At 54.2% G+C, this 20613-nt stretch overlaps 2 protein-coding genes across 3 annotated transcripts in view; one reads left to right on the forward strand and one right to left on the reverse strand.

Annotated features, from left to right (window-relative positions):
- Nucleotides 1–3697: 3697 nt before the first annotated feature.
- Nucleotides 3698–17232, reverse strand: KLHL28 (kelch like family member 28). 2 transcript variants are annotated; one of them, XM_077783862.1, is made up of 5 exons: nucleotides 17151–17232; nucleotides 13917–14815; nucleotides 9966–10409; nucleotides 5409–5617; nucleotides 3698–4653 (listed from the first exon to the last, which is right to left on the reverse strand). In XM_077783862.1, exons 2-5 carry the CDS (start codon nucleotides 14813–14815, stop codon nucleotides 4490–4492), a joined length of 1716 nt encoding a protein of 571 aa, XP_077639988.1. In that variant the 5' UTR covers nucleotides 17151–17232; the 3' UTR covers nucleotides 3698–4489. The 2 variants fall into 2 exon arrangements, with proteins under 2 accessions (XP_077639988.1, XP_077639987.1); XM_077783861.1 differs by having other exon boundaries at nucleotides 13917–15204; nucleotides 17151–17227.
- Nucleotides 17233–17573: 341 nt separating this feature from the next.
- Nucleotides 17574–20613, forward strand: part of TOGARAM1 (TOG array regulator of axonemal microtubules 1) — a 34235-nt gene continuing 31195 nt past the window's right edge. Inside the window, exon 1 of the mRNA XM_077783843.1 lies at nucleotides 17574–19013. Within this exon, the coding sequence (XP_077639969.1) occupies nucleotides 17574–19013 (1440 nt within the window). The remainder of the gene's footprint in view (nucleotides 19014–20613) is intronic.

A 20613-nucleotide genomic window follows, 5' to 3' on the forward strand; every position in this document is an offset into this window, starting at 1 on the left:
AGGATGGGCACAGCTGGACAGATGTGCCCCCACAGCACTGCCCCTCTGCAGGCAGCGTGGGCCAGGGCCCAAACCCTGACAGTGATGGTAAAAAAGGACTGAAACCACAGCCCAGGCACCCACGGGCTCTACAGGAGCAGAGCCAGAGAGGAAATCCATGGGCAGCTCCTGGGCCATGGGAGCTGCTGGGGCAGGGTTTGCTGTGCAGAAGGGTCTGTGGGTGTGCAGCAGCTGCTGGAATGAAAAGGTGTTTGAGGGGTGTCCCCGAGGGTGCCAGGGTGCTCCTGCCTGAGGGCCAAGCTGCACCGGCCCTGACAACCTTTGCTCTGTGGGCTTTTCCTTTTCCTTTTCCTTTTCCTTTTCCTTTTCCTTTTCCTTTTCCTTTCCCTTTTCCCGGGAGCAGCCTGGGACAGCGGCTCTCTCCTCGGGAGCGCTGCCGCCGGCTCTGCTGCTCCCGAATTCCCGGCACTGAGGCGGGCAAGGCACGGACGGGCGGCTCGGAGGAGCCTCAGCCCTGCCCGGTGCTGCGGGGCCGGGGCACCGGCACCACCCGTGTCATCCCGGTACCACCCGGGTCATCCTGGTACCGCCCGGGTCATCCCGGTACCACCTGGGTCATCCCGGCACCACCCGGGTCATCCCGGCACCGCCCGGGTCATCCCGGTACCGGCACTGGCACCGCCTGGGCTGGGCGGGACGCGGGGCAGCTCCGGGCTCTGCCCGGTTTCCTTCCCCCGGGGATGGAGGAGCTGAAATCCCTTCTCCTGGCCCGGAATGTTCCCCTGGAGAGGAGAAGCTCCAGGAGAGCTCAGAGCTCCTGGCAGGGCCTGGAGGGGCTCCAGGAGAGCTGGAGAGGGGCTGGGGACAAGGATGGAGGGACAGGACACAGGGAATGGCTCCCACTGCCAGAGGGCAGGGATGGGTGGGAGATTGGGAATTGGGAATTCCTGGCTGGGCTGGAATTGCCAGAGCAGCTGTGGCTGCCCCTGGATCCCTGGCAGTGCCCAAGGCCAGTTGAATATTGGGACACTCTGGGACACTGGGAGGTGTCCCTGGGGTCCTCCTGGAGCCTTCTCCAGGCTGAACAATCCCAGTTCTCCCAGCCTTTCCTTGGACATGTCCCATTTTCCAGAGCAGTAATAAGAGTTAAAATCCCAGTGCTCTGCTCCTGTGTGTGCTACCCCCTGTGTGTGGTAAAAACCAGGATTTGATCCCAAACAACATGGAAAAGTGGGAGAGAAGGGGCAGCAGCCATGGAATGAGGAGATTCCATGGGAGGTGGGAGCAGCTCCAGAGGCTCCAGCACTGAGCACCAGACAAACCAGGATTTCCCAGGTTCATTTCATTAAAGAGCTTCACACCCAACGGAACCATCACAACAATGCTTGGAGAGCACCAGAACAACACCCTGGGAACTGGAATTCCCACATGGCTGGGTTCTCATCCCGTGGAACTCAAAGGCCACTTTTGTAGACAAAACAAAAACCACGATGTTACTGCTACAAAAATACATATAAATATTTACAGGTAAAACCACAAATCTACAGGGATCAGTTCTTACCCTCAACCAAAGCACTCTGGCCAAGCCCCAGTACAAAATTCCCTGTGCAGTTTTTACATCCTGCTAAAAATCTGAGTTTTCCTTGGGTTTAAAATACAGTACACTACATAAGGCAAAAAAAAAAAAAAAGATAAAAAATAGGAATTATCATGCAGTTCTTTGTGTTTCAGGTCAATGGAAAGAATTGAAGGCAATATGGGATGTTTTCCATAGTTTCCTACAGTGAATGGGGTCTTATGGATGGGAAGTTCACTGAAGCAATATTATCTCCCAGAAACAATATTTGTAACATGGACAAAAATTCCATCAGTTTCTGGAAGGGAAACATGCCTAGGAGGAGCTTGTATGTTATTATCTTTGACAAAGCAGAAATTCTGATCTGTATGGACACAAATAAATTCATTTAAACCATTGTAAAGTGCAATTAGAGAGAGAAGGAAGTGGATGAAAATGGGGAATTGTCACATCTCAGCTGCAGGTTGTGGTTTTGCAGCTCCCAGGCAGGCATTCCCAGGGGATCGCTGAGTTTTCCCTCAGCTTTACCCCAATTGTTGTGCCTGGTCTCCCTCTGCCCAGGCCCTGAAGGGACAGGACAGAAATGGGGATGGAGTGAATTTGAGGGACACCTGATCCCTCTCCAGGTAAGGAGCTCAGCAGTAACAGCAGGAAAACTCTTCAGGCATTTCTCCTGCAGAGTAAAAAACAGTTCCTGCTGCTCTCTCCAGTGAAATGTCACATCCACAGCACAGGATCAATCTGGGGGCATCATTCACCTCCTCTGACCCCATTCCAGGGAAAGGATTCCCCATGGAAAGGGGTGGAACAGGGTGGTCTTTAAAGTCCCTTTCACCCCAAACCGTTGTGGGGTTTTTCATTCCCACTGCCTGGAGAAAGGGAATGAAACATTTTGCAATTTTCAGTGCTTTGACTTCCATAAATGGAAGATGATATAAATAATTACCATAATATGGATTTTTTTGTTCTGATTTATAGGGTTTTTTAATGATGTTTTTGTTGTTTGTGGATTTTTTTGTTGTGATCCATCCCTGGCAGTGCCCAAGGCCAGTTGGACACTGGGGCTGGGAGCACCTGGGACAGTGGGAGGTGTCCCTGCCATGGCAGGGGTGGCACTGGGTGGATTGTAGGTCCCTTCCAACCCAAACCATCCTGGGATTCCATGATTCCTTCTCCTCTCCACACACACAAACATGGAAACACAGCCAAGGAGCCCCTCCTGTCCTGGAATAATGAAATCAGGCTTTTACTGCTGTCACTGGAATGAATCCATGTGGGTCAAATTAACAATTCCAGCATTTTCAGTGCAGTTTCTTTTACTGACATTTGAAGTCCTGCTCAGTTCCACCAAATCTGAAGGAGACCTGCAGGATTTTATGGTCTGTGCAATCACCTAGGATAGCTGAATGATGTTTTATGGTGACAACACCCCCCTGGAATGGTGAAATCTCAGTGGCTGGAATGGAAGAACTGGAGCAGCCCTGGCTGCAACCAGCTCTGCATGAATTCAGGACAAACCCAGAGCACTCAGCCCTCCCCACTCAGCAAAATCATAAAGAAATGGCTTTTAAAGCAGCTATTTCAAATATTATTGCACCTTTCAAAATAACACCGTGTGGGTTTGGAAAACAAACACCAAACATGTTAAAATAAAGGGAAAGAAAACTCAGGAGGCAAAAAAAATCCTTAGTACCAGGCCTGCCAACGGGCAGCCACCACAGAAATTTAAGGTAATTGAGATCAGAAGACAACCCAAAATGTGCTAAGTTAGTTAAATTCCACTTTAAATGATGGTTATAACACACAGCATCACTTTCTCTGTCCCAGTTTTCACTGGGCTCAGGGCTGTGTGATTAACCCAGTGGGACTGTGGTTAACCCCAGGACCTGCCCTCAGCAGGACACACGTTTGGGATGAGCCCTGTCTGCACTCCCTGCACTGGTGTGAAAGGCAGAACTGCCTGAAGAACCCGAGCTGGGATCTCCCCGTTTGTGAGAATGGGAACAATAACCATAAATCTGAAAAGCCCCACTAAATACCCAACGGGGAGCTCGTTCCACAGGGGTGAGACTGCAGAGCTGCAGGGGCATGGGGGATGGAGCAAAGAAGAAACCAAACCAGTGGAACAATCCAAACATGCTTTATGCACCGAAACCAGCAACAGCCTCGGGGGTACCCCTACATTTAGCACCATTGTGAGATGGGAACACTCAGAGGAAGCAATCATACAATCCTTGAAAAAAGGGGAACACGGACACACTCAGGAGGATGGGGTGGGATGGGATGGCTTGGAGGTTTGATTGGGAATCATGCTAGCAGTGCTGCTGCTGGGATTTCTCCTCGCATTCCAACTGAAAGCACACGGCAGGATGAAGTCAGTTCATCTAGCACTCGTTTCTCCAAGAGCGGAAAACAGAAGGGAAAAAGTTAAAAATGCAAATTCTCTTCGTCAGATCCAAAAATGTCCCGAGGAGGCAACAAATTTGCCTTGTAAATGTCTCCAAGGATCATCCCAGCCCTCCTACCAGGAAGCAGGTGACAAAGGAGAGTACAGGCAACATCCTATGGCATTTATTATGTACAAACCTTGAGATACAGAAACAAGGCAGCCCTTGAGTTACCGGTGATAAAAAACCCCGTGAAGCACCGGCGCTTTCCCGGGCACAGCCCCAGCCCTGGGGTCACCCCGCTGTGCCCACCCCGCTGCGCCCACCCCGCTGTGCCCACCGCGCCTCCCCAGCACAGGGAGCCCCGCGTCCCGGAGGGAAAACAGACCAAAGCTCTGCAAAGGGATGGACGGGCACGTCTCCAGCTGGATCCCAGCTCTCTTGGGGGCGCCGAGGGCAGCCGGGCGCTGCCGAGGATGGCGGCGAGGAGCGGCTCAGCCCCGGCCACGCCGGGCGGGCAGCGGCCTCAGAGGGCCGTGAGGCCGAAGTTGCAGCGGCAGTACATCATCCCCGCCGAGTCCAGCCACGAGTCCGAGATGGGCTCGTACCTCTGCACCGTGTTCAGGTAGGAGGAGCCCGAGTGTCCCCCCACCACGTACAGGTGGTTGTCGATCACCGCCGCGCCCACGCCTGCGGAGGAAAGCACCGGCGTCAACCCCTTGGGAAGCAGCGCGGCGTTGTTCCCACAGCCCCACACCCCCGGGCTGAGCCCGCGCTCCTCACTGCCCAGAGAAAAGGGCTGTAAACGAGGAGCCCCCTCTGCTCGGCTCTGACACCCCTTTTGTGCTGTTCTCATCCCCTTCCCTACAATGAAACTACCTCCCCCTGTCCCACTGCCCCATCAGGGAGGCTGTGGGACAGAACCATGGAATATCCCGAGCTGGAGGGACCCCAGGGATCATCCCAGCCCCACCCTCTCCATCCCTGGCAGCGCTGCCCAAAGGCTCCTGCAGCTCTGGCAGCCTCGGGGCTGTGCCCATGCCCTGGGCAGCCTGGGCAGTGCCAGCCCCTCTGGGGAAGAACCTTTCCTGATTCCAGCCTGAGCTGCCTGGCCCAGCCCCAGCTGCTCCCTGAACCCTGTCCCTGTCCCAGGGAGCAGAGATGGGAGCTGCACCACAGCCCTGCACCCCGAGTCTCCACACCCAACAGAGCAGTGAGCACAGAACTGCTGCAACTCATCACTGCTGAAAGCACTGAAAGAACAGGAGGCAGAATAGAACTCCTACTTCCTGTAATTTCCTTACAGCTCAGCATTAATAAACCGAACTTGGAGAAATCAAGATCCTTTTACAGGGAGGTGAAGTGACCCTCACCCAGAGCTGCAGTCCCTGCCACTCTCCCTGCAGGCTTTACCAGCTCAGAGGCCCATCTCTGCCATGTCCCACCTGTCCTGGGCTCCTTCATGGGCCGGCACACCGTCCACTGGTTCTGGTGGGGGTCGTACCTCTCGATGCTGGACAGGTGGGACACCCCGTTGTGTCCCCCCACCACGAAGATGAAGCCCAGCATGACCCCCACCCCAAAGTTTATCCGTTTGTCAGCCATGGAGGCCACGGTCTCCCAGGAGTTCTTGCTCGGATCGTAGCGCTCCATGCTGCAAAGCAAACACAGCAGTGAGCCCGGGAGCTGGGATGGGATTCACTCCTGGAGTGGCACAGGCACAGCAGTGAGCCTGGGATCTGGGATGGGATTCACTCCTGGAGTGGCACAGGCACAGCAGTGAGCCCGGGAGCTGGGATGGGATTCACTCCTGGAGTGGCACAGACACAGCAGTGAGCCTGGGATCTCAGGGATTCACTCCTGGAATGGCACAGACACAGCAGTGAGCCTGGGATCTCAGGGATTCACTCCTGGAGTGGCACAGACACAGCAGTGAGCCTGGGAGCTGGGATGGGATTCACTCCTGGAGTGGCACAGACACAGCAGTGAGCCTGGGATCTCAGGGATTCACTCCTGGAATGGCACAGACACAGCAGTGAGCCTGGGATCTCAGGAATTCACTCCTGGAGTGGCACAGACACAGCAGTAAGCCTGGGATCTCAGGGATTCACTCCTGGAATGGCAGACACAGCAGTGAGCCTGGGATCTCAGGGATTCACTCCTGGAATGGCACAGACACAGCAGTGAGCCTGGGATCTGGGATGGGATTCACTCCTGGAGTGGCACAGGCACAGCAGTGAGCCCGGGAGCTGGGATGGGATTCACTCCTGGAGTGGCACAGACACAGCAGTGAGCCTGGGATCTCAGGGATTCACTCCTGGAATGGCACAGACACAGCAGTGAGCCTGGGATCTCAGGGATTCACTCCTGGAGTGGCACAGACACAGCAGTGAGCCTGGGAGCTGGGATGGGATTCACTCCTGGAGTGGCACAGACACAGCAGTGAGCCTGGGATCTCAGGGATTCACTCCTGGAGTGGCACAGACACAGCAGTGAGCCTGGGATCTCAGGGATTCACTCCTGGAGTGGCACAGACACAGCAGTGAGCCTGGGATCTCAGGGATTCACTCCTGGAATGGCACAGGCACAGCAGTGAGCCTGGGATCTCAGGGATTCACTCCTGGAGTGGCACAGACACAGCAGTGAGCCTGGGATCTCAGGGATTCACTCCTGGAGTGGCACAGACACAGCAGTGAGCCTGGGATCTCAGGGATTCACTCCTGGAGTGGCACAGACACAGCAGTGAGCCTGGGATCTCAGGGATTCACTCCTGGAGTGGCACAGACACAGCAGTGAGCCTGGGATCTCAGGGATTCACTCCTGGAGTGGCACAGACACAGCAGTGAGCCTGGGATCTCAGGGATTCACTCCTGGAATGGCACAGACACAGCAGTGAGCCTGGGAGATAGGATGGGATTCACTCCTGGAGTGGCACAGACACAGCAGTGAGCCTGGGATCTCAGGGATTCACTCCTGGAGTGGCACAGACACAGCAGTGAGCCTGGGATCTCAGGGATTCACTCCTGGAATGGCACAGACACAGCAGTGAGCCTGGGATCTCAGGGATTCACTCCTGGAGTGGCACAGACACAGCAGTGAGCCTGGGATCTCAGGGATTCACTCCTGGTGTGGCACAGGCACAGCAGTGAGCCTGGGATCTCAGGAATTCACTCCTGGAATGGCACAGACACAGCAGTGAGCCTGGGATCTCAGGGATTCACTCCTGGCATGGCACAGGCACAGCAGTGAGCCTGGGATCTCAGGGATTCACTCCTGGAATGGCACAGACACAGCAGTGAGCCCGGGAGCTGGGATGGGATTCACTCCTGGAGTGGCACAGACACATCAGTGAGCCTGGGATCTCAGGGATTCACTCCTGGCATGGCACAGGCACACCTGGCTCTGCCAGGCAGAATTACCACACAGGAATAATGGAACACAGAGGAAAGGGCTGGAGCTGAGGGAATATTCCATGATGCAGTTGTTTGGTACAACCCAACAGCAGCACCCAGAAACTGTTATCACCTGGGAAGCATCAATCACATCCCAGGGCACTTCCACAACCAAAGCAGCCCAACAGTGTTGGCAAAATGCAGTTTTAACCTATTTTTATAATATACTCAGTCAAAGGTTGGGCTCAATGATCTTAAAAGGCTTTTCCATCCGAAATGGCTCTGTGATATTTCTCCCTGACACAACAACTGGTTCAGCCTCTCCCATGTCCTCCCTGTCCTGGATCTTCAGGTCACACCCTAATACCAAGAGGTTCCTCAGAGCTGAAAGCTCCTTCAGGATGTTGGGTGCAATTTTTAAAATGGGAATTGAAAATGTATATCACATAAATAACAATCTAGTAAGATAATAATCTATTAAAATAAAAATGTTGTGAAACTGAACACAACGCAGAGCTGAAGTGTATTTCTTTGGCTACACAGCAAAGCCAAAACTGCCTTAAGGTTGGCCTGAAAATAACATGCAGAGAGAAAAAGCATGTGGAGAGTGTATTTATATTCCTCAGGAAAAGCAGCAAAGAGGCTGCTGATCAAAACACTGAGGGCAGGAGAGGTTTCAGGATCAAAGGGAAATCAATTCTCATTATTAATATTTTTGATCACCATACAGATGGTCAGTCATTAACATCCTCATGGCTCAGAGCTGTTCCTGCCCAAGCATGGAGGGGCAGGAAAAAGGGGAAGAGGAGATCAGCAGCAGCCGCACAGAGTTTGGAAAAGGGGGTTCATTACCCAGTGTGAGCTTCATTTAATGCCAGAGCTTGCAGGAACCTGGTGCTGCTTAGTACTCACTCCTCCAATCATAATAAACCCAGGATTATTCACAGAATATGGAACACCCTGAGTTAGAAGGATCAAGAAGTCCAAGGATCCTTTTTCTAATAGAAAGAAGAACCTTTTCCTAAAAGAAGAACTTTTCCTGATATCCAACCTAAACCTCCCCTGACTCAGCCTCAAGTAAAAGAATCAATGCAATTCATTATTACAATGCCTGGTACCACCCTGTTGAACAATCACTGTGTCCCTTCCTAGGAACAGGAGTTTCATTCTTTTTTCAGCTCTTGCACTTGTAGTTTATTATTTTCCTTCCTGGAGGAACATTCAGCTGATTTGTTCCCATTTTAATGATGGAAACTGATTCCTTTGGATATAACTGGATGTCCCTGGACATCCGAAGGGAACAGAGGAGTTAAAGAACATGGTGGTAGCAGGAAAATTCCTTGGGAATTCCAGGTCTGAAACAACCCCTGGAGTCAGAGCAGTAACCCCCCTCCTCAATTCTGCTATGAGCAGCAACACTAACTCAAGATCCCACCAGAATGATGTATTTAATGTGTGTGTAGTGAGCCTGAGAATACTCCTATTCACCTCAAATCAGGGCTTTTGTGGCAAAACTCTGCACCCACCCTCAGATTTTGCAGGCTTGAGCTCCAAGGCTCAGTAATAGGCAGGCATGCCTTTGTTTTTACCATTTTGGTAAAATCACCTTTTCGGTGATCTAAAAAAGGGCCCAAACAAGGTGGAACGCACAAAGTGAAGCAAAAATAAAGATTTCCTGTTTGAATTATGGGACTGATATGACAGTACAGGGATTAATGAGGCCCAGGGTCTATTGGAGATAATTTAATTGGCTGCCCAGGGGGTTTGGAGGTGCCCAGGTGGATCACCCCAGCACGTACCTGTTTTTGTGGGCAGGGGAAGGATGTAAAAGGCTGCCTGTGGGGTTTGCTAGTGCATGTACCTGTTCTTGGGGGCAGGACAAGGATAAAGGAGGCTGCCCAGAGGGTTTGGAAGCACCCAGGTGGGTCACCCCCACCACATACCTGCTCATGTGGGCAGGGGAAGGATGTAAATGCTGCCTGTGAGGTTTGCTGGTGCCAGCTGGGCACAGCTCACCCCAGCAATACCCGCTCATGTGAGCAGGAAAGATTAATGAGGCTGGCCAGGGGGTTTTGCTGGTGCCAGCTGGGCACAGCTCATGCAGCACGTACCTGTTCATGTGGGCAGGGGAACAATTAGAAAGGCTGCTCGGGGGGTTTGCTGCTGCCCAGGTGGGTCACCTCCAGCACATACCTGCTCATGTGGGCAGGACAAGGATTAAAAAGGCTGCCCAGAGGGTTTGCTGGTGCCCAGCTGGGCACAGCTCACCCCAGCAATACCTGCTCATGTGGGCAGAGGAAGGATAAATGAGGCTGCCCAGAGGGTTTGCTGGTGCCCAGCTGACGCAGCACATACCTGTTCATGTGGGCAGGACAAGGATTAAAAAGGCTGCCTGTGGGCCCTGCTGGTGCCAGCTGGGCACGGCTGACGCAGCACGTACCTGTTCATGTGGGCAGGACAAGGATTAAAAAGGCTGCCTGTGGGACCTGCTGGTGCCAGCTGGGCACAGCTCACCCCAGCAATACCTGCTCATGTGGGCAGGACAAGGATTAAAAAGGCTGCCTGTGGGCCCTGCTGGTGCCAGCTGGGCACGGCTGACGCAGCACGTACCTGTTCATGTGGGCAGGCCCGTAGCCCCCGATGGCGTAGATCATGCCGTCCAGCACGGCGGCGGCGAAGCAGCTGCGTGTCCTGCTCATGGGGGCCACCAGCTGCCACTCCTTGACCTTGGGGATGTACTTCTCCACGCTGCGCAGGTAGGACTGGCCGTCGTAGCCGCCCAGGGCGTAGAGCTCGCCGGCCAGCACGGCCACGCCCAGCGTGCTGCGGCTCTCGAACATCCTCTCCAGGGAGCTCCAGGTGTTGGTGTCGGGGTCCCAGCACTCCACCGAGCTCTCGTGCTTCCTGTAGCTGATGCCCTGGCACACGTGGGTGGCGATGCCCCCCACCACGTACATCTTCTGCTCCAGCACGCACACCCCGAACTCGTAGCGGGGGATGCTCAGGGGGGCCAGCCCGATCCACGAGTCGTTCTGGGGGAAATACATCTCCATGCTGCAGGGGGAACGGGGAGCGGGTGAGCAAAGCCACAACTGGAAAGGCTGAAAATGTCACCCACAGGGAGAGGAGAAAACACAAAAAAACCCCACCAAACCAGCCACAGAAACGGGAGAGAGAAAAGCAAATTGGAGAGAGGGAAGCACACATCTGCATTTGCAAATACACGTTTAGAAACTACAGCTTGCAGTTTATAAATATGTATTTTACGTGCAGGCTGTAATTTAAACAAAACTTCAACGTAGCACAAACTAACCTGAAAAATATGTCCTTAAAACAACTTATTTCTTTTAAACAGCATTTTAAACCTTAAATCTATACCTTAAATCTATACCTTAAATCTAAACCTTAGTCCCAAACCTTAGTCCCAAACCTTAAACCCAAACCTTACACCTAAACCTTAAAATACCCTTTTCTTTTAATTATACTCGGTGCGAGAACACAGTGAGTCTAGCTTGCCCCATATAAAGTCTAGCCAATCTACCTGAATAGTTTAATTAATAAATTAGCTAAATAATTAAGAGGCTATCAGGTACAGAGGAAACGTGATCTGTTCAAAAACCATACAGGAGCAAGAGGCCCCTGGAGAGCAGACAGGCACTGAGAGCACAGAAACAGGATCTGCTGAAACACCAGAGAATGGAGATTAACTATATTCTAAGTAATTTGTTATCATGAAGCACCAAAAAACTGAAAATAATCCAAATTATAGAGATAGGCTACATTTTTATAATCACTGAAGAAGGTGGGAAAGAAGCAGAGCTGAATAGTATCAGGGAATTACCTTATTCACTCAAACACCTTTTATGAAGCACAAATCTCCCTTTACTTTTTAAGTCTAGAAACCCAACAATTCCTAGCTCAAACATCTGGTTTAATATCAGTGACTATCACTGGGAAAATCAACTCTAAATGACTTTGATGCCTCTGAACACAGGGAAAAGAACACACAGCTCTCCCCGGGTTTTTACATGTCTTTCTCTCTGCAAGCACAGAACTGTCCCAGAAAAGGAGATCCCAGAATATTATCCAGAATCCAGCTGTGGAACCAGTTCAGGCAGTCTGCCTGGGCACAGGGAGCACTCCTGGGGCTGCTCACAAAGCTCTGTCAGTGTAAGGATAAATGTATTAATGTATATCTGGACATAAACAGCCCACACACAGTTTAACCAGCAGCTCTGGGAATGTTAATCCCATGTTCTGAGCATGCCCAGCCACACCAGCTTGGGGCATAAAGCTGTTTTTCTCTCTTTTTTGTTCTTTCTGCTCCCAGGAGGAGCCTCAGGGATGCTCTCCAGGGGGTTCATTCTGGAATGCAGGTGAAGGAGGAGGGGCACCCACCTGCCCAGCAGCTGGGATTAAAGCCATGATCACATCATGGCCCAGAACTCCTTCATGAAATCCCAGGATCACTGAGGTTGGAAAAGAGCTCCAAGACCAGAGTCCCAGCTGTGCCCCATGCCCACCTTGTCCCCAGCCCAGAGCTCTGAGTGCCACCTCCAGGAATTCCTGGGACACCTCCAGGGATGGGCACTCCAAACCTCCCTGGGCGGCCAATTCAATTTTCCCTTGAAACAATTCCTCCTGAAAATATCCTATAATCCCTCAGTGCAGACAAAGGCAGAACTCAGCTCTATGCCTCTCTTCTGGATGGAAAAATCCAACAATTCATTCCCAAAATCTGGGAATGGCAGCCACTCAGTAACACGGGATAACTGCTGGGGAGACAACTCCTGCTCCCAGAGAGGAACTTTTTGTCCTGAATCACATCCCAGGATCATCAATGCAATGGAAAAACTGGACTGAAACCCAACCTGGCATTACTGAAATATGTTTAGATTAGATTGGGTATTTCATCAAAATCACCCAAAAATCTTATCAAAATCTTATCAGTGAGCCCTGAGCTGTAACTCCCAGGGACAATTTTCCATGGGGAAATTCCTGCTGTGCCCACCCTGAGCCTGCCCTGCCCAGCCTGAGGCCATTCCCTCTCCTCCTGTCCCTGTTCCCTGGGATGATCCCAAATCCCCTCCCCAGCTGTCTCCTCCTGGCAGGAGCTGTAGGGAAAAGTCTCCTTCACTCTGCTCTGATTAAGTCTATTTTAATTCCAAGAATTTTTTAATTATCAGGAAGCACATTTGTCAGATAGCAAGTTAATTTTTATGATTTGTTTGAAATAATCACAAATCAGGGGAAAATTAAATAAAATTTAAATACCTGGAAGGAAAAATAAGAACTGTACAAACTTAATTAACCATGTTATTAACTCAATCAACAGGATGAGAATTATTCCAGAGCTTTTTTGTTTGCACAAACAAATGTCTAGCACAAACAAAACCCCCTAACAGTGCAAATTACTCAGGAGATAAAAAAGCATTTTGAACTTGGGGCTCATCCTTGTTAAAAAAAGAAAACCTGCTGAAGAGTTTTTATGGAAGAACCTGGGGATCATCCCTGTTAAAAAAAAACCTGCTGAAAAGTTTTTATGGATAAACTTGGGGCTCATCCATGTTAAAAAAAAACCTGCTGCAGATTTTTTATGGAGAAACTTGGGGCTCATGCTTGTTAAAAAAAGAAAACCTTCTGAACATTTTCTATGGAAGAACTTGGGGCTCATCCTTGTTTAAAAAACCTGCTGAAGAGTTTTTATGGAGAAACTTGGGGCTCATCCTTGTTAAAAATAATCTGCTGAAGAACCTGGGGCTCATCCTTGTTAGAAAAAAGGAAACCTGTTGAACAGTTTCTATGGAAGAACTTACTTGGGGCTCATCCTTGTTAAAAAAACCTGCTGAAGAGTTTTTATGAAGGAACTTGGGGCTCATCCCTGTTAAAAAATGAAAACCTTCTGAACAGTTTCTATGGAAGAACTTGGGGCTCATGCTTGTTAAAAAATGAAAACCTTCTGAACAGTTTCTATGGAAGAACTTGGGGCTCATCCCTGTTAAAAAATGAAAACCTTCTGAACAGTTTCTATGGAAGAACTTGGGGCTCATGCTTGTTAAAAAATGAAAACCTTCTGAACAGTTTCTATGGAAGAACTTGGGGCTCATCCCTGTTAAAAAAATAAAACCTTCTGAACAGTTTCAATGGAAGAACTTGGGGCTCATGCTTGTTAAAAAATGAAAACCTTCTGAACAGTTTCTATGGAAGAACTTGGGGCTCATCCCTGTTAAAAAATGAAAACCTTCTGAACAGTTTCAATGGAAGAACTTGGGGCTCATGCTTGTTAAAAAATGAAAACCTTCTGAACAGTTTCTATGGAAGAACTTGGGGTTCATCCCTGTTAAAAAATGAAAACCTTCTGAACAGTTTCTATGGAAGAACTTGGGGCTCATCCCTGTTAAAAGAACCCCACTGAACAGTTTTTATGGAGGAAAGGAACGACCACACCCCCCAAACTCTGGTGGGACTCCCAGATCTCCTCCAGCTGCAGAGACTGGGGGGATCCCAGCTCCCAGAGCCCTGCCCAGGGGTGCCAGGCACTGCCCCAGGGCTGCTCCTCACCTCTCCAGGCAGGCGAAGAGCCCGGCCTTGCCCCCCACGGCACAGAGCACCTTGGGCGCGCAGCGGGGCCGCGTCAGCAGCATGGTCTGGTGGGACAGTCTGTGCTCGGGCATGAAGTGGTACTTGAGGGCCTCGTTGAGCAGGTGCTTGCAGGTGTGGTCGTCCCGGATCAGGTGGTTGGCCTCGTAGAGGCGCGTCAGGAACTTGACGCTGAGCAGGGGCAGGCGCACGCAGTGCAGCAGCTGCGCCAGGTACTTCTGGCGCTCCTGCACGTCGTACTTGATCCAGGACTCCAGGGCGTAGAACACCGTCTCCTCCGTCACCACGTTCAGGCAGTCGCTGGACACGATCTCGTCCAGCTCCGAGTGCGTCAGCTCGAAGAACTCCTCGGTCTGGCACACGTCCTCGAAGTTCTGGCAGATGAACTTGTTGGCCGCCAGGTAGAGCTCGTGGCAGCCGTAGGTCTCGGCGAAGCGCGAGATGCCGATGCAGTTGCCGGGGTCCAGCTGGCTCTCCAGGAAGGCGCAGCACTCCTTGACCACCAGCTTGACCTGCAGCAGGTTGGCGGCGGGCAGCAGCGACTCCACGGTGTCCTGCGAGATGAAGACGGTGCCGGTGTAGGCGTACTCCACGATGGCCTGCAGCGCCGCCTCGTCCACGCACTGGAACTCCACCTCGGCGTTCTCCTTCTCCGACAGGTTCCCGGTGAACATGGCCTTGAAGTAGGGGCTGATGCTGGCCAGCACCACCTTGTGCGCGTGGATCTTGGCCTCGCCCACGCGCAGCACCACGTCGCACAGCTCCTGGTGCTGCCGCAGGAGGTTGAGGCCCTGCAGGAGCTGCTCCGAGTGCAGGGGGGTCAGCTTGGCCAGCAGGAACGGCGGCGACGACGGGTCCATCTGGGGCAAACACAGTTTGGGAGGCGTCACTTCACCTTTATGTAACTGAGACGTGCCACACGCAACACTTAAAAGGTATTTTTCCATCTCGGCTTTTGACTTAATACGGTTTCTTACTTCCCAATTCCCTTTTCAACCCTTACCTGCTGCTCTTTTTCATGCAAGTGAAATCCAAGACCTACAAATGTTCATTAACAGTCTATGTTAGATTCAACTCTGAATTTAAAAAACCCACAACCATCACTATTTTTTTTTGTTCTGGAGTAAATGATCTGATTGTTGGGGTGCCTGTGCAGGGCCAGATTCTGGACTGATGATTCCTGTGGATCCCTTCCCATTCAGGATACTCTGTGATTCTACATCAAGGCTTTGAGAGAACTGAACAGTGGCTGAAATAGAAACAAACACAGAAAACTAAAGAATACAACTGGCTTATTTGAGACAAAGTTTTAAAAGTTCTTAAACTCCTTTCGTGCAATTCAATTCCTGGGGAGCAGCCCAGTCCTGCTGTGCCTTTCTCTGGCCAGGCTTTGGCAAGGAGCAGCTTCCCATTCCCATTCCCTCTGCCAACCACCCCCACGGAGCCAGTGGGGCTGGAGCAGATTCCTGTGCTGTGGATGCACAGAGGAGCACAGGGGAAATGGGGAGATCCTCACACCGTGCCAGGAAATCCCTGCTAGGGATGGCTCAGCCTCTGGAGAGCTCAGAGCTCCCCAGGTGAGCTCCCTGGAAGGAAATTCCTGCTGGGGACTTCTCAGCCTCTGGAGAGCTCAGAGCTCCCCAGGTGAGCTCCCTGGAATTCTCAGCACTTCCCCAGCGCTGGCAGCTGCCCACGCTCCCCAGGAGTGCAGAATCCTCACTCCTCCACACAACTCCTCTGCCCAAAGTCCCGTGCACATCGTGACACCAGAGCCCTGGGTAGCTGCCCTAATTAGAGGCACCTGCTCTAATTTCAGCTCTTTGTTCAGCCCCCAGCACTGCGCTGCTGAGAGGTGGAGGGTAGGAATGTGTCAGGATCCTGGGCCACAGGGAAAGAATCCTATTGTTCTCCAGGGAATTTTGATTTGCTAAATGATCTGCCAGATCTCGCTTCTTTTAGCTTAATAATCAGTTCATCGTTTGCACAGCTCCTTAAATGACACCTTGCTTGCAGGTGAGCCCACTTAAAAGTGCTTAATTTGAAATAATCAAACGGGTTGCCAACGTTCAAATAGAGAATACAATAGCAGTGACAGGGAAGGGAAGGGCCTGGAAAAACCTCTTACCCACGAAGAGATAAATAAGCTCTCCTATTATCACTCTACACTGGAAAAAATGACTGAAAGAAACTAACTTAAGTGCATCTGCAAAAGACAAGATCAGAGACAACAATATTTTCCCTATCGCCATTTTGGAGCACAAATTATACATGGAAGAATTAAAAAAAATAAAATAAATAATACAAAAAAGCTGTCCAGCAGCTAAAAGAATGTATTCCCCTTTTGTGCTTGTGTTCAGCTCCTAATTTGATCATATGAACACACAAAAAACAGGCAATGCAAGGCACCACCACAGGGAAACAGGAATGCTCCCAGTTCAGCTGCAAAACCTGACAAAACACCTGTAAATAACCGTATTTAAGGTATTCTGCAGCAATAAACCTTCGTGTACCGCCCTGGTAGAACCTCTCACACCCCTGCACGGCGAGGCTCGGCCATACCATGGATTTGCTGTTATTTATTTTACTGTTTAGCAAGAAGCCAGCAGCTGGAACACGAAGCAGCCCTGGAACTGCATCCCAGCGATCCGTGCTGGGGACACCAAACGGGCACCCCCGGGCTGCCGGGTCCTTCCAGCCCGTGGCTCAAACTTCTCTCCGACAGCAGCAGGGACTGCGAATAAGGAGGGAAACCGGCGCAGCGAGCAGCCGAGCTGCGGGAAGTGGGCGTGCTGGGAGGCAGCAGAGGAGCTGCGGGCTCTGCTCTGCTCTGCCCCGAGCAGGGACGGATTTGGGACGGGCAGGGGAGCGGCTCGGCTGGCCCGGAGAGCGCCCGCCCGGCCCCGACACCGGGGGAGGGCGGCAAAGCTGCCCCGCTCCTGCAAGCGCTGCTGTCCCCGCGGCCGTGCCCCAGCCCGGTGCCCCAGCCCCGCTCCCGGCCGCGGCCGGCGCTCGGAGCTCGCCGGGCTGACAGCGGGGTCCCTGCCCGGGGTCCCCGCGGCGCCGCCGCTCTCCCCGCGCCGGGCGGGCTCCCCGCGCACCCTGCCCGGGACACGGCAGCGCCGGGAGGCAGGTCCCGGACAGGTCCTGGCGGAGTCCCGGCCGTGCGCGGACAGGTCCCGCCGCCCCCGCTCCCACCTGTGCCGGGGTGCCCCGGGCCCGGCCCGGCCGCGCCGCCGCCTCGTTCCGCCGCTCCGCCGCCGCCCGTCCGTCACTTCCGGCCGCGCCGCCCCGCCAATCAGCGGCCGCGCCGCCTCACACACCCACACCGCCGGTGCCCCGGGCGGAACCACGCCGCGCACCGCGCGGGGGGCGCGCCGCGGCTTCGTTACGGCCCCGTCCCCGCCGCTCGCGCGACGCTGCTCTCCGCTGTTCTCCGTTTCTTCGCCACCGCGCCCCGTCCCGTCCCGCCCGCAGCGGCCTGAGGAGAAGTAGGGGAGGCAGGCGTGTGCCACCCCCCGCTCGCCGCGGCGTGGTCGGCCCCGCGGCGCGCGGCGCCCCCTGGCGACGGCGGCGTTGCCGGGCGGGGCCTGAGGCCGCCCATGGCCGCGGCCTCGGGCCATGGCGGAGCCGCCGCACAGAGCCGCCGCTCCGCGGGGCCGCGCCGGGCAGCGCCGCGGCTCCGCGCACTTCGCTGGGGACGGCACGGAGCCCTCCGGCTCGGGCACGGAGCCCTCCGGCGCCGCTTTGAACGGCTCGGGCACGGATGCCCTCGGCCCCTTTCACTACGGTCCGGGCACGGAGCCCCCCGCTAAGGACGGGCCGGGCACGGAGCCCCCCGGCCATGGTCACACCGGTTCGGGCACGGATGCCCCCGGCCCCGTTCACGACGGCTCGGGCACGGAGCCCCCCGGCCCGCAGGAGGACGCGGAGCCCCCCGGCCCGCAGGAACACGCGGAGCCCCCCGGCCCGCAGGAGGACGCGGCGCCCCCCGGCCCGCAGGAGGACGCGGCTCCCCCGGCGGGCGCGGAGCTGTCGCTGGTGCCGCCGGAGCTCCGCGCGCGGCTGCTGGACCGGCGGGACTACCGGGGCCGCGCGCAGGCCGTGGAGCAGCTGCGGCGGGCGCTGGAGGGCTGCAGCCCCGCCGCGCTGGGCGCCGCGCCCGCCGCCGCGCTGCTGGGGCTGATCGCGCTGCTGGACGCGCTGCTGCACGACCCCAACTTCGCGGTGGCGCGGGGCGCGCTGGAGGCCACCCGGCTGCTGGCGCTGCGCCTCGGCCGCCGCGTCCCCGCCGTGCTGGCCCCGCTGGTGTGCGCGGCCGCCCGGGCGCTGGGGGACGCGCAGCCGGCCATGCGGCGGGACGGCGGGCGGCTGCTGCTGCGGCTGATGGCGGCGGCCGGCCCGCGGGCCGTGCTGCGCCTGCTGCTGCAGGAGCGGCTGCTGCGGCACCGCAGCGCCCGGCTCCGCGAGGAGCTGCTCAACACGTGCACCGCCGCGCTGCTCGCCTTCCCCGCCGCCGAGCTGGACCTGCCCCAGCTGGCGGCCGCGCTGGCGCCGGCGCTGCTGGACGCCAAGCGCCGGGTCCGGCACGCTGCCATGGAGGCGTTCGCCGCGCTGGCCGCGGCCCCGGGCCCCGGCAACGCGGGCGCGCTGCTCCGCGCCCTGGACGCGGTGGAGCTGCGGGCCGGCGGCGCGGGGGTGGCGAGCGCCGTGCGGGCGCGGCTGGCCAGGAAGGTGCTGCCCCGGCTGGGCGAGCGGGCGCTCGTGGAGTACGGCGTGCCCTTGCCCTCCTCCGGCCGCTGCCGCTGGACCTGCCCGCCGCCCGGCGCCGACACCGAGTGGCTGCTGATGGGCAGCAGGAGCCGGAGCGCGCACGGCCGCTGCGGGCACCCCGCCTGTGCCCCGCACGGCCCCGCCGGTGCCCGGCGCGGGGCGAGCCCCAGGAGAGTCCTGAGCGCCGGCAGAGCGCTCAGAAACAAGCTGCCCTGGGAGAACGAGCCGGCTGCGGACAGCGAAGGCGGCTCGGGGGTGAGGATGCCCGTCACGAAGGGTGTGGAGCAGGTACGGGACTCCCTGGGTGCCTTGGTCCTTCAGGCATTTCCAACGGGAGGATGGAGAGTTGTCGGGGGCGTGTTAAGTGAGAGATGTGCGGGATCTGTACATGGATCTGTACACTCAGATTGCTCTGGGAAGGTAAATTTGGGGATTTGTTATGTCAGATTCAACCAAGCAATCTACCCAATTGACCAGACTACTTATCGCTTACGAAAAAATATATTAATCTTTTCTCGAAGTTGGCTGGACTGCCTGAGACTCTCCTTAGGTCTGACAGCAATGACATGACTCTGGCATGTCAACAGTGACAGGTGGTGAGCACAAAACTGGGGAAAACAGCCTTTATTTGTATGTTTATGTTTGGAGGCGTGGGACTGACTGCACAGAGTTTCCTGTTTGGGGGAAAACTGAACAACTCCTTCAGCTCAGGCTCTGAAGGCAGAGCTGCGGGATGGGGCTGAGCCAGGGCTCTTTGGGATAAACCTGGTGGCTGCCAAGTGCCTGTGTGGCTCTTGCTCCTTGGGCTGATCCAGCCAGGAAAAATGTAGGTCAGGCTGGAATAACGATTCTGGCTGAGTTTGGGTGTAATCATTTACTGACCACGTCGGCAGCTGAAAAGAGGAGGACCTGTGGAAAACTGTCCAGGTTCTTTTTCCTTTGCCAGTGGTTCTCTGATGTGTATTGGATACCACACATGGGGGTGTATCTCTTTGTGGTATTTTTTTTCTGTTGTGTTTTTTTTTTGGGTTTTTTTGGTTTTTTTTTTTTAAGTGGACACGTTTGTTTTATCAGAACTTGATCTCCTGTGAGGAAGCTGAAGCAAACAGAGCTCCTCAGGAAATCAGAGGCTGTGCAGAGCAGATTCCTCAGTGCCACATTTGCGTACTGGGATTTTAATTCTCAGTTGCTTGGTAACTTGTTGCTGGGCTGGATGAGGTCATGGACAGTGAGTGCTCCTCTGCAGCCTGGCTGTGGGGCAGGTCCTTAACCAAATAAACTCAGTTTATGTTTCTGTACTGTCAAACCTTGAAGTTCATGCCTAGACTTGAGTGCTCATCTCTTTCCTTGGTGGCTGTGGTAGCTCTCCTGAGGCTCCTGAAGGCATCTGTGTCTTCCTGAGCTGGTGAATCAGTTCCCTTGGGGTATCTGCAAGCAGGGTTGGAACAACAAGATGTGTAGGAAACACCTCTGGAGCAAGAGGGGTTTCCTTTTTGGAGCAGTTTTTCAGTATTAACTAATACAGCTTGTTAAAAAAGCCCAAAAAACAGTGCCAGTGTTCTCTTGGGAGGTTGGACAAAGCCCTGTGCTGCTGCTGTTTTTCTGCAGCTGTGAACAAAAAACAACACAGGCAGCAACTCCTGGCTGGGGCTTGGAAAGGAGGAAAATTCCCTGCCTAGGACAGCCCCTCTCCAAGGAAGTCAGGGAGGGGCTCTGGAAATGGTCCTTTTCTGAAAGGAATGAACCCCTTGTACATGTGGTTGTGTTTATCTCTGTAACGTGGGAGGAGTTTCCAGCCCTGCAGAGGGAGAGAAAGCAAGGAGCTGATGGGTTCTCTTTGGTTGGTGTGTAAAGTGCCTTTGGATAAATTACCAATTCCTGGAATGCT

The sequence above is a fragment of the Lonchura striata genome, chromosome 6, assembly GCF_046129695.1.
Source record: "Lonchura striata isolate bLonStr1 chromosome 6, bLonStr1.mat, whole genome shotgun sequence".
Taxonomy (NCBI): Eukaryota; Metazoa; Chordata; class Aves; order Passeriformes; family Estrildidae; genus Lonchura; species Lonchura striata.